Below are 17,057 nucleotides of genomic sequence, written 5' to 3'. Positions count from 1 at the left end.
TGGGATTCTGGGCACAGGAGAGCACCCCTCCATGCACTTCCTTCCCTCAGCACCCCGCAGATCCCAGGCAGCTCCCAGGCAGCTTGGCCCAGGCTGGCCCACTCCGGGCCCCTCGCCCACATTTCTTTAATCCCCTAAAATTAGACTTAAGACAAAAGAACAATAGTTTCTTCTGTCATCTCGAGTATCATAGACACTGATGGTAGTGAGTCCAATGTTCAGCCTGAGGTGGTGATCAGAGCTCCTGAGAAAGCTCCTGGATACGTTGTGTCTGGAAGAGGTGGGTAAGTCACCCTGCAGCCCCTCAGCTCCTCCTATAGCTCACTGCACTCCTGCCCAACCACATGCTCTGACTCCTGAGTCTGTGCTTCTCCCAATGGTTCAGGATGCCCAGAACAGAACACCAGATGTGTGGCAACCTATGAGAAGGTCAGCTTCATCGGACTGTGCAGGGACCTGCAAATGCCCCAAATGTCTACAATACTGTCCCCTCCTCCTGTAAGCCCGTCCCCAGGGCTCTCCCCTCCTGACTTTACATACACACGTCCTCCCAGACCCTCTGTAAGGCCACCCCACCAGGCAGCACTCCTTGACCTTCCTTTGCTTCCCTGACTCCTCTTTGCCAAGCCTGTCAACATTGCTGTGTGCCCATCTTCCCCTGGCCTCTTCTTCCTGCTCCATGTGGATCTGGACAAAGTGGTTTCAGAGCCTCGCCATCATTCAAGGGCGGCTTTCTGCTGGGCGCAGTAGATCTAGTGTGGAGGCAAAGGCCCACAAACACACAGGCCTGAGGGGGCAGTGACAGTGGCCCTAGTGAGAGGTGAAATGTGGGGAAAGGGCCTTGCAGACAGGCCTTGACTGCAGGTGAGGCTGACCCGGGTTTCAGTCCCAGATATCTATCCCAACTCTACTATTAACTGTGCAGGGTTTCCATGGCGCCCACTTGCCCACTCCCAGCCTATTCCCTCATCAAAACTGTGTCAGTGACTCCAACCTCCCCGAGGGGAGAGAACAGATGAGAGAGAGCCGCTGGGGAAGCGCTTCAGCTTTCACCACACTGACTGACCTTCACATCCGTCGGTCAGGCACAGAAGGACAGTGTGCACGTCAGATGGCAGCCTAACCCTGTGAACACCCAGCGCTGTCCCCAGACTGGGGACCCTAAGGGCATGAACAGGGTTGGCATCAGGTGTGGCAGGGTCTAGGGTCACGGGAAGGAATCCTCAGCATTCAGGGCTCCCCGGGGCAAGTGGCAGGGAGGGGAGAACAGCTGTGAACCAGAAGGCTTCAAGCGCTCCAGGCCAGGGTGCTAATGAGCAGGGAAGCCAGTCAGCTGAAACCCTGAGCTGAAACCACCCAACCACCGGCCAGCCTACCCTCCCCCACTGTAGGAAAAGAGAAACTGAGGCTGAGGAGGACTTTTTGGGAGCCAGCCTCCACTCAGGCTGGAGGATGGGGGAGCTCCTGGGAAAAAAAAGAAGAAAATCCTGGTGTCGGTGTGGGCAAGATCAGGGGCTAGGGCACAGACCTTGATCTGGAATTCGAGAGACAGAGGGAAGGAGGAATGTGGAAAGAAGAAAGTAGGTCCACTGGGATTCTGAACTGCCTAGGCTGGTCTGTACCACTCTTAGTGACAAGCCACGGGTGGGTGGGTGGGCAATGTATTGTCATCACCAGATTCAGCCCTGAGATATTGCTGCTATCTGTCCCCATGGGCCTGCGTTCCCCACACACCACAGTAACCCTGGTCACCTGTGTCTGTCCATAGCCCAGCTTCTCCAGGACACCCATCAGGTAGCCCATGGTGGCACGCACAGCAGTATCCATACAGAGCACTGCCTATGGCTGCCCTTAGTGTGTTTACCAAGGAGAGAGTCATTGGCATCTCCCTAATGTCCCTTCCACTTTCCTATGGTCTTCCCCAGGGTCACTTTCACAGGACAACCTGAGTTTGTTATGAGAAGAGCCGACAGAGCAGCTCGCTGCATGCCTGTGTTTACAGTGAACACATTGCCAACGACACCTGTCAGCTCCACCACAAAGGCCCCACAGCACCTGGCACACTCGGCTGCAGAGATGCCAGGGGCCTGGTCCCAGTTAAAGACAATGTGTCCTTGAAGGGTTGGGTGATCATTTCAGAGCCTCAGGGCATCCCTGTCTCCCTGGAATCCTCATGTCTGCTACTGCCCTCCCAAGTTGGGATCACCACCACTACAGGGCACTTTTAGCCTTAGTATTATATGCCTCGTCCACTGGGTACTTGAATTTGTTCTTCGGGGTGCCAACAGGTGACTGGATGTGAGGTCCTTCCTGGGGAATCTGATGTTTTGTTTAGTTTTAAAACCTAGAATCAGTAATTTTTTCTAAATGTAAACCTTTTTTTCATTATTCAACATTTTCTCTTCTTAAAAAAACTTTATTATGTAAAAATGGGAAGGAAGCTCACACTTAAATGGAATTCCATAAAGCTTTCCTGTTCATTTCTGCACACATGGATGTTTATGGGCTCGTACTCTGCACCTATTGGGAGTGCATTTGACCCCAAGTATAGTAGCTTAAAGAAAGAAATAGACTTTTCTCATTTAGGTAGAGTGCTTTTTAAGGTTGCTAATTAGCCCACTGGCTCAGCAGTGTCTGACCTGGCCCTTCTATGGTTCTCTTGGAATTTTCCTCATGGTTGCAATATGACTGCTGCAGCACCACCCACTGCATCCATGTTTGAGAGCAGCAAAGGCAGTTACCTCTACATTTCTCTTGGGAGCCAAAGTGTTTTTCAGATATGACCCCAGCCGGTTGTTCTTTAGGGCTCATTTGTTAGAATTTGATCTTGTGAACATTCCTAGCAGCAAATAGAATTGCCGTAAGTGCCTTTGAACCAGTCACAATTAATCAGCTGTGAGTGTACATGTTATTGCCACAAGCAAAATCAAGGAAAGAGGGACATAACAGTCCCCTGTTGCATGTGTGCTATTCCATAGCTTGTCCCCTTTCTCTCAATTCTATACTATAAAATTGCTCCACATCAAGAAACACAGCCACTCGTTTAATAATGCTTTATTGAGAACACACTGCACTGTGGGACTCTGGCTGGGCACTGTGGGTGTAATAACAAACAACAAGGAGCCCTGCTGCCGTGGGTTGTAGGGCTTAATGAAGCACACGGAAACTACGGGAGAAATGCATACACAGTGTGTGACTTCCGCTTTACTGTGTGGCACAGAAAAACAGGTCTGGGCTTGACTCACCACGTTGAGTGGAGGATCACAAAGTCGAATGGAATGGAGACACTGTGTTGAGTGGAGGTTCATCATATGGAGAGGAGCCTTCACCATGTTGAGCACAGTGTCGGTCTGCTGAGTGGAAGGTCACCGATTTGAATGGAGTGTCACTATGGTGAACGGTGGGTCGGTCACATGCCGAGTATACAGATCATCACTGTGTTGAGTCATCAGATTGAATGGAGAATCACCGTAGTGAGGGGAGGGTCATAACACTGAGTATCTGCACAGAGCCCCATTCCTGGGAGGGGGGGTTGTTTAAGCAGCCTGCTGCTGTCATTTAGATCTTAACATGTTTTAACTTTGTCAGTCAATGCCCTCTGAAGGTCCGTCTTAACACACTGCCTGGTTGCTTCCTTCTCCAACACCACTTTGTCTCACTGTTATTTTCCAAAATGTTACAGGGGCAGCATTGTGTCTTGTTGTTTTTGGTTGCATTTCCTATCATGTTCCTGGAGCTGATGGCCCGTGTGTTCTTTCCTTAGGAGATTTTGTGTCTTTGCTACTGACAGATTTCTCTCTCCTTCTGTCAAATCTCTCCCCACCCAACAAAGACACACACACACACACACACACACACACACACACACACACACACACACACACATACTTCTGTTACATATGCTATGAAATCCCCTCCTTCTGTGTCCATATCAAACTAACGCTCTGGCTTCCCCAGGAGCATCCAAACCTCCTGAATCCAGTCCTGTCCCCCATCCTTCCATCTTCTGCCACATTCCATGCCTGTCACTCGCCAGGGTTTCCATCTGTTTCAGGGCCAGTCTGGGGTGTGAAGGAAGACTCTCCCCTGACCTTTGCACAAGCAGGGTCTCATTGAGTTCCCACTGGGGGATGCCTCCTACAGAACAGGTGTGAGCCTGGAACAGACCTTGCTCACTCTCTTTGTTCACTTCCTTTAATCACCTTCTTGCTCACTCTCAGGCAAGTTCTTTTCTTCCATGCCTCCCTAGGCTCATCCCTGAGCCCTCAGAAAACCATTAGCTCTTTCTACAGTTGTCCCAGGAGAGTCAGGATCCCCTGACAGGCAAGGGCCAGCTACATCTCCGTCCTCAGTACCTGGCACAGAGGTGCCACCTAGCAGAGGTTTAGAGACTCTTTATAGCTAGAATGAATGAGTGAATGGATGGATGAATGAATGAATGAATGAATGAATGAATCAAAGAATCAATGAATGAAATCTGTCCATTCCCACCCACTAGGGTTTTGGGCAGACATCTAAAACATGCCGCTACCATTCAGTCTCTGGCCTCACTACTCTTCCCAGGTCTAAGTGCAGACGATGTACAGACAGTGTGAGAACTTCCGTCTTCTACAGGGTAGTGGAGCTGTCATCTGCCTTAGGGCCTCCCTGGGGCCCAGAGTTGACTCTGGGTCATCCCTGAGCTATTGCTCTGCCTCAACCAGGGCTCTGGTGTCTTGGGGGGAAGCACTGAGTTTTGCTGTACGGGTTGACTGGGCCTATGATGATCTGGGACCATAGCCCCGTGGCCTTCAGGCCTGACCTGGCATCCAGTGAGGGCTGCCAGGACAGCAGATATTCATGGGCAGTCAGTGATGAATACTAACCCCAGGGCACAGGCACCCTCGGGCCACCAGTGTGTCTTGGGTCCCTTATGCCTGTTAACAATATGGGCCCTCAGCATTCCTTTCCTCATGCCACTCCTCTGCCTATGAGTGCCATCAGGTCCCCCTGGCTGCTAAGACCGAATCTGGTGTGTAGGGATTCAAGGAGCTACAGATCATTGCAGCCTGCCTCTCTGACCTTGACTTCCACCATTCCAACCATACCAGTTTCCTCCTTCCCTTCCTTCCCCTCCCAGAGCCAGCCTTTGTTATGGCCTCCGTCTGAGATCGCATCTCTTCTTTTCTCCTGTCTAGGTTCCAGATTCTCCTTGAAAATCCAGTTGAAAAAGACAGAACAAAACACAGAAGCATCCCTTCCTCCAGTGTGTCTAGCTTGTTCTTTCAAAAATGAAGATTGGGGGAAGGGGTTTGGAAATGCTGGTGCCGGAGTTTGAGTGCCAGCCCTGTCCTCCATTGACTCCTAGTGTCTAAGTTCCATGCACAGTCTGCTCACTGCTGTAGAAGACAAGAGTGATGATAAGAATAGTTTATGGAGGACTCTCTGGCACCGTGTCCATGCCACCAGCCACTGCCTATACAGCAACCCATTTAATCATCACAGTGTGCCCCTGATACCTGTGTTACTGCCTCTACTTTATAGATAAGGACAAATAAGTCCATAAAGATGAAATGTCTCAGCCATAGTCACAAACCATATGGAAACCCAGTCTCACACTCAGGGATGATGCTATAAAGCTGACCCTTTGTCCCAAGCTTGAAGTCACTGGACCTGTGCTGGTGGACACCTGGCTCCTTCCAGTGCTCTGTCCCACATAACTGCTGTTCTTGCTTTTCTGAGCAGAAAGGGTGGAAGGGTGGGAGGAAAAGGCCTGTAAAGACTTCCCATCTCAGGCACAGAGATGGGAAGTGCAGACACCTAGGGCCGTGCACAGCTGGAAAGGGTCTTGAAGACAAAGTGCAAAGGGCCTGGGTTCTGCCCTGGTGGGGGGGGGGCAGGCTGGTTCAGAGTCCAGGGAGCAGATAGAGAAGTTGAGCCAAGCCTTGAGGGCTGAAGACAAGGGCAGCAAGGACCAGACATACCCAAGCCCAGAATAGCACGAAGGTAGGCCTGCGGTGCTGGACATGCTTGACATAGCAAATGATTCAACTGCAAAGGACAGTAGAATCCAGATGATGGAGGGCTGCAAAGCCAGGCTAAGGACTCTGACCTTCAACAGAATACAATAGGGGAGTCATGGGAGGTGTGGAAGCAAGAGTGCGTTTCCCTCATCGCAGCAGTAAATGGGCACAGGTGGGTGTTCCATGTGGCCTAACTGGCTGCTCTGTCTTTCTTCTGTGTGTACTATGATCTTAATAGCCTGAGGCTACAGACACCACCAGCCAGGAGCTGAAGATCTTACAACTAGATTTTCTGACCTCCAATTAGCTTTCTTCCAGAAAAATGGAAAATGATTGAGCCTCTCTGAGCCTCAGTTTCTATCAAATGGGACAATGCAAGCTTGCAGGCCGTGAGAGTGAGGGGAAAGCAGGTGGCACAGCAGAGCAGGTCTGTTATCGAATCCTGTGACTGTGAGGATGAGATGGCCCAGAGGGCCACTCAGATGACCTGCACTGGGGTTCTAGCTTGGCCCCCACAACACCAATGTCTCTGTGTGGGTGGGAGACCTGGGAAGCATGCATGGCCTCTTAGCAGGGCCTATAGAGCAGGGCCACCATGCACCATGTTGCCTGTAAGGCACAGGGCGCCAGCCCTGGTTCTTTCTCCTACTGACTCTTGGGAGGCTGCAACAACTTCCTTAGCAACCCCTCAGGAGATGCCATGCTTAGCTCCATGCCACTCGCTGCTAAAACACCTCTGGCACACACACCCCACAACTTGTTCAAGTATGTACAGCAAGGACCCCACATCTGTTTGTAGCTCAGAGTCTGAGATTTAGGACATTTGCCCCCTCCCAGGGTTTTTTTGAGGACCAGATGGAATAAGGGGTGTGATTGGCCCAAGGATGGTGAAGGAAGTGCTATCTAGTCTCCTTTTACCTTCATTTGGAGAGAAGGAACAGATGCACAGGGAGGATGGCAGGTTCCCAGGTCACAACAAACCATTAGCAGACCAGTGCTCGAGGTCCCCAGAACAACTATGTGCCCTTGCCACCCTTCCACGGGGACTTTCCCCCTACAGTGGAAACTCCCACAGTCAGGGAGAGCAAACGCCAGGACTTTCTGCCTTGGCATGAAAACTGGTACCTGGGGTTGGAGGCTGCAATCCAAGGTAAGAGACCCACAGGGCTCCTCTAGCCCTTCTGGCTACTCTAGGCCACCATGAGTACCTTGCTCCCCTTTGATCCCATCAGTCATCTAGAGGGACATCCAGAGGAACCAGTGTCACCTAACACTGAGTCAGTGAGGCAACCGAAAGGTAGGAACGATTGTGGCAGCTGCAGTGAACAATCAGAAAGCTAGAGAAGGCTAGAGTGGGAGGAAGTGGGCCACTGCTTCAGCTGCTCAAGTTCACAACTCTTTCTTACTATCAAAATCCACAGTGCCCTCCCCTCCACCCATACCCACCGGTCACCATACCCGCCAGTCACCATACCCACCGGTCACCATACCCACCGGTCACCATACCCACCAGTCACCCGCAGGCTCCAGAGGCTGACATGGACCAAGGAGGGCTGAGATAGGGCATAGCAAAAGCAGCCTAGCAGCAGATGCTCAGTAAATGCCAAAAGCATCAAGAGGAATTAACCCAACAGCTGTTTGGTGAATGGTGACCAAGCCACAGACACCACGCACCCCTACATGCCCCCTCCAACTGCCTCTGGATGACCACCGCTGCTTTCTCATCACAGTGTAGCTTTCCCCAGGCTCTTCCCCTTCCTGGGTAGTGGATCACAGTCTGTTTTTGACACTGCCTGATCTGGAGCCAAACTTGCTCCCTGACAGCTGCCTGACAGAAGCCCTGATCTCCCAGGGTATCGTTTCTTGCCAAGATTGGTGCCCCAGGTTGCTCCCTACCCATGCCACAAGCTGGCTTTGAGTGAGTGACTGTACTCCTCAGCAGAAACATTGGTGTATGTGGGCTCATCCCGGGCAGCCCAGGAACGTGGTCTTCTCACTGCACACCTGTGAGGTGTGTCACATAGGTCGGGGAGCCACCTGTAGATCCCCCATCTGTAGGGAAGACAGAGCTAACCTTCCTTTGCCCCATGGCTGGCAGCTGAAGGCTCTTGGTGTCTGAAACCTCTGCAGCTATGACTCTGGGCGGGGGGGGGGGCACTCCCCCACACAGCTGTCCCACATGGCCACACCGCTGTGTCTGCTGCCCTCTTCTCAGAAAGGCCCCTCGGTGCCAGCCAGGCGTGAAGCCTCATTTTATTCTGCCTGAAGGGAATGGGCAGTTTCACAGAAAAGAATTTACAGACAACTAAAGGTGACCTTTTAATGTTGAAAACGTTTTTATTTCAGCCCTTGGTGCTGCTGGCTCGGCTCTGTCTGATGTGGGGCACAGACATCCCTGCCTGGACCAGCAGTACACAGCAGCCTGCTCCATTCACCTCACCCATGGCTGGGAGCCGAGCAGGGACACCTTGTCTGTGACACATCAGTAGAGAGGAGGTGCCTGGTGGAGGCATCACTGAAGAGGTAGAAATGCCCCGGAAGGCGGGAGGGTGCAGTGTGTCTTCACTCAGTATAAGCGGTGTCACTTTCCCTTGTCTGGGACCTCCAACCTTCACCCAGCATCCTGCTCCTAGATGTGTATGGATCTGGCCGGAGGAGGTAGCAGCACCCACCTCTCTGTGTCTCCCTCAGTCCTGGGCTAAGAGCAGAGGGCTTTGCCCGTTCTGCAGGCTGGGGTGACTCTGCTCCTATTCCAGCTTCTGCTCTGTGATCTCTCCCCAACTTACAAGAGAGCAAGTTCACGAGATTGTGAGCCCTTTGGAGCTCAAGGACCAGTGTCTCTTTCCAAGCTGAGTGCCTGGCACATAGCAGATGTTCAGGAAATGCTAAGGGCATCAAGTGGAATTAACCCAGAAGCTGGATGTTGCACACTCAAAGGCAGTACAAGTGTGTTCTGCAAGCTGCTGCTGGGTTCTTTGGGCTGCTTTTTACCTGGTTTTGTGGCTGTCCAGAAGCCCTTTAGGAAAGTGAGTGACAGAGACTAAGAAGCCGTCGTACTTGTCAAAATTGGGGAGGGTGACATTATCTGCAAAGGTTCCCCTGGAAACTATGGTGAATGAGGCTAAGAAGTTGTTCCATGGTAGTGGCAAACAACAGGCCACAGACATGGATGTCCAAGCCCCAGAAAGAACATTTTCATCTAGGACTTGGGATGCCAGGAAAGCTGGCAGAAGATCACTTAGGTAGGGATATAGGAATGAGTGAATTTCCCCAGCACAGCCGAAGAAGACAGCTCAAGCAAGGGCATGGGCATGAGCTAATGACAACTACAGGAACTGGAGAGACAAGAAAGCTGTCCAGAGGTCAAGTTAGATCAGCAGAGGTCAGCCACAGAGGGTCACAGAACCCAGAGCAGGGAAACTGCTAAAGAAACTGAGCAGAGAGACCTCATCAGCTCTGAGTAGGGTAAGTCAAACTACCCACCAGAAGACCAAGCAAACCTCAGTAGGCAGAGGGCCCTGAGAGACCTTCGTGAAGAAGCAGGGGCCCTGGGTAGCACCACAGAAGGGTCCAATCAGAGGCCATCATTAGGAGATGGGAAGGACTTCTGAGGGTCTGGCTGTAACATAGGACCTCAGAAAGACCACACTACCTGCAGGTCAGCAGAACAAGCTACAACCAGAAGCATGTGCTCACTGGGGTGGGGGGTTTGATCTCTGCCCCCCATGTGTGTTCTTTTCACTTTCCAATATGCTTCAGCTCACTGCCTCACTTGACAGTCCATAGAACCCTGTTTGGGAGATGGAAAACTGAGGCCTTGTGAGGTCACATGAAGAGAGCAGTGCTGTCAGGCTAGACCCAGGAAGCAGTTTCATCTCAGCCCTGGACATCAGGCTCGAAGCCCAACTCTTTGTCAGGGAGGGGGTCCCCGGGGCTGTCTGGTAGCCCATAGTATAGGTCTTCCTCCTCCTGCTCAGGTTCCTCTGCACTTGCCTGGGTAGTCTCCTTCTCCTTCATCCTCAGGGACCACTGCTGCTTGCTGGGCAGAGCTGCCTTCTGCACCTGCCCCTCCAGGACCATGTCCTCTGATGTTGGGGTGTCATCAATAAGAGCAAAGTCACTGAAGCGATCCAGTGGACCCATGCTGGCCCAGGGCACCTGTGGGTGTGGCTCCTCTCTGTTGGGTGGGGATGGGTGAGGGCTGCTGCCTTCACTGGAGCCCATGTCCAGGTCGTCTTGGAATGACGCCAGGGGTGCAGAACCTTGGGAACACGCTGGAGGGCTGCAGAGTCAAATAGCGCAGGTGAAGAAGGGAAGACCCAGAGTCACATTGTCTGGGTCCAGATCCCAGCCACTAGCTGCAGTAAGTTCATATATATCTGGACCTCCTTCCCCACCCCACCCCACTCCCGAAACTGGGGCAATGTGAATCCTCTCCCATGTGGTGGTTTCTGAAATTTACAGCATGTAAAAATGTTCACAGCTCTTCACACAGTGCCTGGCACAGTGTAGGTGCCCAAGAAACGGGTATGCTATTTCAAACAAAAAATAGCAAAACCAAAACAACCTGCCTAGCGGCTCATCCACAACTGCAGGCATTCAGGATCCTTTTCTGGTCCCTCACAGTCCATTCACACTGCCTGTCCCTCTGTGCCCACCCCACCCTACCCCAGGAGACTAGGAACTCAGGAAACTGGAGGCCAGTCATGGCCTGAGAATGTCTAGTAATGACTGAACCTGTAGAGGGTAGATCGGTCAGAGACTTGACTTGAAAATAAACGGGAACTGGGCTATGGCAGGTACTAAAACTGACCAGAGATACTGAACAGGGCAACAGACCAGCCAGGCTTGAAAGTCCAGCCCTCTGGCTCCTGGCCTTCTGTTGCTCATGACAAACATTTAGAAAAGGAAGAACTGTGCTGGGCACTTAGACATTATCCTTGTGTGATGGAAATGGCTGTTCTCCTGAGAGAAACTGCTCAGCAGAGTCCAAAACCACCACAGTCATACAGCCAAGGAGTCGAGATCAGCACCGAAGTCCGTTAGAGCCCCAGGCCAACTTCATTTACCTGTGTCACTCACCCTCTGCTGCCTGCTCCTCACTCCCAAGTGTCCCAGACACCCTCTTGGCACACAGCACACACACACCCCCACACACACTTGCCCTAGAACTGGGCAGCCCTTCCACTGCTATGCCACCCACTCACCTGCTCTGAGTACCGGGTCTTTCTCCCTCCTTCTCATCCAAACCCCTATGGACAACTACTGCAGCTTCCATCCAGGCCTGAGCAGTGTGAGGCTCGCCTTCCCCACCACTGCTGACTCCTGTCTTCGGCTCCGGGGCCAGCAAGGGCCTGGGATCCTCACTATAGCCCAAGACCTTCATTTGGATGTGTGTGAAGTCTGGAAGGCTCTGATCGTAGGCGGCTTCTTCCCACAGCCTGACATAAGGGGGTTGGGGACTGGGTCCAACAGACAGTGGGAGAGAAGTCAGGCAGGTAGGCATGAGTTCCCTTACCATGCCACCCCCCGATCTGCTATGGGGGTGTGGACCCACCAATTTCAAAAGAAACATTTCAGGGGCATCACTGTTCCCAGGCTACAGATGGTGAGGCTGAGGCCCAACTAAGTGTACAAAGCTCTGGCCTGATCCCAAGTCAACATCACAATGTCTCAAAAGGAACCCACAGCATGTAATGGTTAAGATGGAGAGGACTCGGCATGAAGGCTTGCTGAAGCACACCCCAACACAGCAATCACAGCTCTGATGCTTAGCAGAATGAGCCACAGCTGTTCCTAGACTTCTTGCCTGCAAGCTGGGAAGTGATTGCCCCTACACTCCCTGTAACTCCAGGAGGTACTGGGAGGAAACTGAGGCACAGCAACTGAAACTGTGATAGGATAACACAGACCCTGATTAGTGGATCAGGGTCATAGTGATCTGTTCTCTGTCACTGTGCTTCAGAGACTAGGCCCTTGTCCAAGGTCACATGACTGGGAGGTGACAAGGCAAAGGAAGGAACCCCAGGTGACCTGAGCTACGTTATAGACCCTAAGATAGAGTTTGGGGTGGCTCTGACCACCAGAGTGTGTCCGCTGTTTCCCACTGGGGCACTTCACCCTGTGTATCAGGAATGGAAAATGCCAGCATTACAGACTACCTCAAGCAAAGCAGAGAGGCTCTGAGTCCCATAGCTCCGGGACTTTGGAGCTTAGGAGTCACAGCTCAGGGGATTAGCAAAAGCCAACGGGTTCTTGGCTCTGCGCAGGGTTTGACACCTCCATGGCTTCATCAGGCCAGTTTTCAGACCTGTCTCCAGCACTGACTCCCTATAAGATCCAAGGTTTGTGTTTCTCAGACCCTCAGAGTCAACATCTATAAAACGGGAATGGCAATGTTAACGCACAAAACAGAGAGATTGAAACTACCTGTGATTTCTAAGAGTGTGTTCTCAGAAAATGGGTGTGGATGGGACAGAGACACCCAACCCAGCTATCCTGCCCCCTCCTTACCTCTTCCCTTGTTCCCCTCCTCCCTGCTTTTGACAGGAGGCTGGACTGAGGGCCCATTCCACCTGCCCTTACCTCTTCACCTCTGAAAGGCTGCTCTCCAGCAGGCTCAGGGCCTTTGGGGACAAGATGCCTTGAAAGTCTGTGTCTGCCGGCACAAAGGTGATCTGCAAGGAAAGAGGATATCATCTCTGTAAGTGACCAGGGATAGGGCTGGCTGTTGTCACACACCCTGGCTGCTGAGCCGGGAGCTGCTGCAACCTTCTCTGCAGATTGTAGGAGAGGACTTGATAGGGCCTCAGGATCAACCCCAGTGGGTAGAGAGATATCTAGGTCCCTGTCCACACTATGTTCTCCCTTTACTGGACAATCCTCTGAGAACCTGCCCTGTGCAGACAGCATCTGGGCACTGGGGACAGAAGTGGGTAAGAGAGATGCCCTGCCTTGGAGCCCAGGCCGACCACTTCACAGAGGTCTCTACAAAAAGGGCTCTATTTGCACCTGGTGAGTGAGTGGTAAACCAGTCACTGACTTGTGCTTCACAGAACACAGCTGGGGGCGGGGGTGCGGGAGGTGGGGAGGTGGGGGGGTGGGGGTGGTGACAGAGACACAACGGCTGTGGCTGTGCTCACAAAGTTCCATCCCTGAACTTTTTAGATCAAGCAGCCTAGCTACAGGGGTGGCCACTGGGGTTGGGAAGGAAGGCCACGGAGGAGTGAGCCAGGTGATGCCGAAAGAGCCCTGCCTTTGGGGTCCGGAAGACAGGTGGTCATCTTTTTGCTACCAGCTCCTTGCTGTGGGTCCTGGGAGCCATGGGTCCTTCCGGGGCCTCTTTGATCTCTTGTGGCTAATGAGAGGACCTCCAAGAGACACCTGCTCCTCCATGCTCAGAGAAGCACTGTGTACTACAACCAGGAAGTGACCCAGGGTCCACTGATGGGTGATAGACAACAAAATACAGGGACCATGCACAACAGCATGCCCGTGAGCCTTCAGAAGGAAGTTCTGATGTCAAAGATGAACATTGAAGACAGGGTGCTGAGTGAAACACACCAGACTGGCCTGGGGCAGAGACAAACACTATAAGCTCCAGTTCCCTGTGTAACAAGTTGTGAAGGTCAGAAAGTAGGCGAGTGACTCCCAAAAACTAATGAGTGGTAATGGGGAACTGTTGCTTGAGGGTGTGAATCTTTTGTTTCCCAGTTTGGGAAGAGTTCTGGAGATGGGCTGACCGTATTGAACTGCATGCTTCCCGTGGTTAAAACAGTATATCCTATGCTTATATGTTTTATGAGCTTTTTGAAGACCTGTGTCCCAGGAGAGCTGTGAGGACTCCCTGAGCTAATACAGAGGGGGGGGGCTCTCTACAAGACATCTGGACACACAGCTTCTCAGCAGATCACAACCTGGCCCAAGCCACTGGACACACAAGTCTGAACATTTTCCATGAGACATCTGATGGCCCCCTGCTAAACTGCTTCAGATTCATAAGCGACACTCTCCACAGAGTACAGTGAGGGAGGTACTGTCTGCACCAGCAAAGCTTCATGATGGTGGAAAGAAATGGGTGACGGCTAGAGGAGCTCCTACATTCCTGAGGAGGCACCTCCCCAGGTGTCCAAGCCTCTTACATCTGTACTAAGGATGCTCTGTGGCCAGCAGGTTCCATACTTTTTAAGATTTACCTCTTTTTCCTCCCCATTTCACAGCCCAGGTATCATCATCATCACTATCACCATCACCATTGCTACCATTCCCATCTCCATAATTACCATCATGGCGATTGCCGTCATCATCACCATTGCCATCACTATCATCACCACCACCACCATAATCACTGTCATAGCCATCACCATCATCGTCATCACTGTTGCCATCATCATTGCCAACACCACCACTACAGTCATGACTACCATCACTAACATGAGAAGCGTGGAGGAGACAGAGAGGAAGCAGCATCCTAGAACATAGATTCTCTTTCTAAAGGAAGAGGATGGATATGCAGAATTGATGATCAGGGGCAGGATCAGACCTGGAAACCCTCAGCACATCAGACTATGGATTTCAACCTTTATCCGTGCCATGGGCATTCCAGAGGAATTTTTAGCAGGAGAGTAGCCATCAGATTTGAATTCAGGCTAAACACTGACCAGTGGACACAGAGAGGGAAGCCTACAAAGGGGGCAGGTCCTTCAACCTCCAAGTCCTGGTTGTGAGCTCCAGTAGAGCAGACAGAAGTAAGGAGCCACAGATGCAGAACCAAGGCTCTCCTCTCCCTGCCACTCCACCCCTTCATCCCCACTCCCCTGCTCCATCTGGACTTCCAGGCTCAGCATCTTCAGTAACCCCCACACTAGATTTGCCCTGGCTCAGTTTTCCCTCTTGACCCTGGTCTGAGGCCCAGGTGAGTATCAAATCTAACCAGGTTTGTATTCAAAACCTAACAGAGCAGCCATGGTGAAGAGAGGGAGCCCCTTCTCCCTACTGTTCCACTTGCAACGGCTCTAACAGCCTGGTCCTCCCACTCCCCCCTGCAGATCTCCCAGTGCCAGCAACATCCTCTCAAGAACAAGGCCTCTGCACCTGCTTCACACAAGCTCGGTACCAGGACCCCTCCCATCCCCATGGCACCCTTTGCTCCCTTCCACTTGGCCATGCAAGGCACAGAGTTGGGGTGGGGGAGCGGGGAGCTCTGCCAAGGTCACAGACTTGCCACAGGGCACAGGGACTTGAACTGGGGTTTGAGGGACACTATGAGGTGTGGATTTCCACCAACCATACCACCTTCCCACACAGGAGCACAGGAGCCTTTAACAGTTACTCATTTACTCAGTCCTATCCCCTACCCCCACCCCCAGCCATCCTGCTGTTACTCAGTCCTCCACCAGCTGCCCCTAGGAAGGATGCTTTCTTCCCAACTTCCCACCCTCCCTGGGTGGTGACGGGGTGGCTCTGGCCTCAAGGCCCTCTTCTCCTAGTGACCTCTGCTCAGGACATTGAGCACATAGAGGAGAGTTGACTGTAAACTGCTTTGTAAATGGCTCCAAACCAGTTCGGACTGCCTAAGCTCCAGATATAAGTGACAGGCCTGGGCTGGCCACAGAGGGGGTAGGGCTAGGAGAGACGGGCCTGGCCCCAGTTCTTAGAACTCCTTCTAGGTACTCCCCACCAAAGTGGGGAGGGGTGGAGGAAGCTGGGAGGATAGGGCTGTTAGTATCAAGGCTTAGTGGGACCTTGGGTGCCCGTCCCCTTTTCCCACTCTATTTCCTAACTCACATTGTACAGTTAAGGAAACTGAGGCTTAGAGAATAAAGTGGCTCAGTCCCCCAGGCACTTAGAGACAGAACACAAGCAAGACTCTCCTGTTCCTCTCCGTATGTCCGAGTCTGTCTTTAACTAGTTGTGTGACATTGAAAGAGTCACCCCACCTCTCTGGGCACTAAAGGTTTATAGCACCTGACATGCTCACCCCCTCAAAGCTGTGTGGGGACCAAGAAGAGTAATAGCAGCAGCAGCTTTTATCTAAATACAACACTGCAGTTGCAACTATGTCCTTCCCATCTTCCATACACCATACTTGGGTTAGCACAGGGCTATGCAGAGCCAACACTGACGAGCCATTTTATAGATGAAAGTACTATGACTCACAAAGACCCAGCATGACAGAGCTCTCAGCAACTGGGGGGCACAGAATGAAACATCCAGATGGAGCACCCAGGGCACAATGCTACTCCAAAGAAAGCTCCAACCTGAGATCTGTGCTTCCGGGTCTGTGAGATAAAAGGGAACTGCAGAAAACACAGAGTACTTGGAATAGGGGTGAGCTGTGGGTTCAGCTTGAAAGATAGTAAATGCTGACCAACTTCTGATTGAACATGGGGACGGTGCATAGATCCTATTGTGTCCCCGTTCTGGCTGGCTCGAGGCCCAGATGTAGGGGAGTTCCGATCAGCCACAATGGAAGATGGATGGATGAACAAAAGGATATTGCCTAGAACAGACAGACTATGGAGTGTCCAAATGGGAAAAACACAGCAGTTGAAGGCAAGGGGTTGGTACCTGAGACAATAAGGGACACATGTCCTCCTGCCCCCAACCCCATCCCCTACCTTAGGATAGCATTGGCACATGCTCCAGATGACACCCCCAATCACCATGATGCTGCCCATAGCGTAGAAAGTGCCATAGACCTGGGGTTGATCGTGGCTCATAAGGAATGTGCCGAGGGAGAGCAAGAAGAGGCCCAGCACGATGAAGCCGATTCGGAAGGTCTTCTCATCAGCCATGGTGACTGAACAGCCCTGATAGCTGACCAGCTCCCCGGCAGAGGACTGCCCACAATCCTACTCCAACGTGGAGCAGGCTCTTAGGGAGGGATGATACACTGCTCGACTGGAGTATAAAGCACAAAGCAGGGAATGGTCCCCACAGGTCCAGCTCCCAGCCCTGGGCCCCGCAGTTCTGTAGGGCAGGAGGTGACTCGCTTCAGTGGGCCCAAGTGCCCAGCCATCTACCTTTCCTCCTGCCACTCTCCTTCCCTCTGGG

The 17,057-nt window shown here is 52.2% G+C and overlaps 1 protein-coding gene across 2 annotated transcripts; it reads right to left on the bottom strand.

Moving 5' to 3' along the window:
- Positions 1–9,878: 9,878 nt before the first annotated feature.
- Positions 9,879–16,798, bottom strand: Bsnd (barttin CLCNK type accessory subunit beta). Of its 2 annotated transcripts, none has more exons than XM_027402344.2 (4): positions 16,622–16,798; positions 12,588–12,679; positions 11,210–11,464; positions 9,879–10,284 (listed from the first exon to the last, which is right to left on the bottom strand). In XM_027402344.2, the coding sequence occupies exons 1-4, from the start codon at positions 16,796–16,798 to the stop codon at positions 9,879–9,881; spliced, it is 930 nt and encodes a 309-aa protein (XP_027258145.1). The 2 variants fall into 2 exon arrangements, with proteins under 2 accessions (XP_027258145.1, XP_035295108.1); XM_035439217.1 differs by having other exon boundaries at positions 11,210–11,472; positions 12,590–12,679.
- Positions 16,799–17,057: the final 259 nt, after the last annotated feature.

Source organism: Cricetulus griseus, chromosome 2, assembly GCF_003668045.3.
Source record: "Cricetulus griseus strain 17A/GY chromosome 2, alternate assembly CriGri-PICRH-1.0, whole genome shotgun sequence".
In the NCBI taxonomy this organism is placed as follows: Eukaryota; Metazoa; Chordata; class Mammalia; order Rodentia; family Cricetidae; genus Cricetulus; species Cricetulus griseus.
Note: the sequence above shows the minus strand (reverse complement) of the source record. Positions and strands in the feature narration are given on the sequence as shown.

Coding starts and splice junctions, on each gene's coding strand:
- Bsnd (XM_035439217.1), bottom strand. CDS start 16,798: ATGGCTGATGAGAAGACCTTCCGAATCGGCTTCATCGTGCTGGGCCTC. Junction 11,473..12,589: donor GCAGCCTTTCAGAGGTGAAG/AGGTAAGGGCAG, acceptor CCACTGTCTGTT/GGACCCAGTCCCCAACCCCC. Junction 10,285..11,209: donor AGACCCGGTACTCAGAGCAG/GTGAGTGGGTGG, acceptor TTGACTCTGCAG/CCCTCCAGCGTGTTCCCAAG.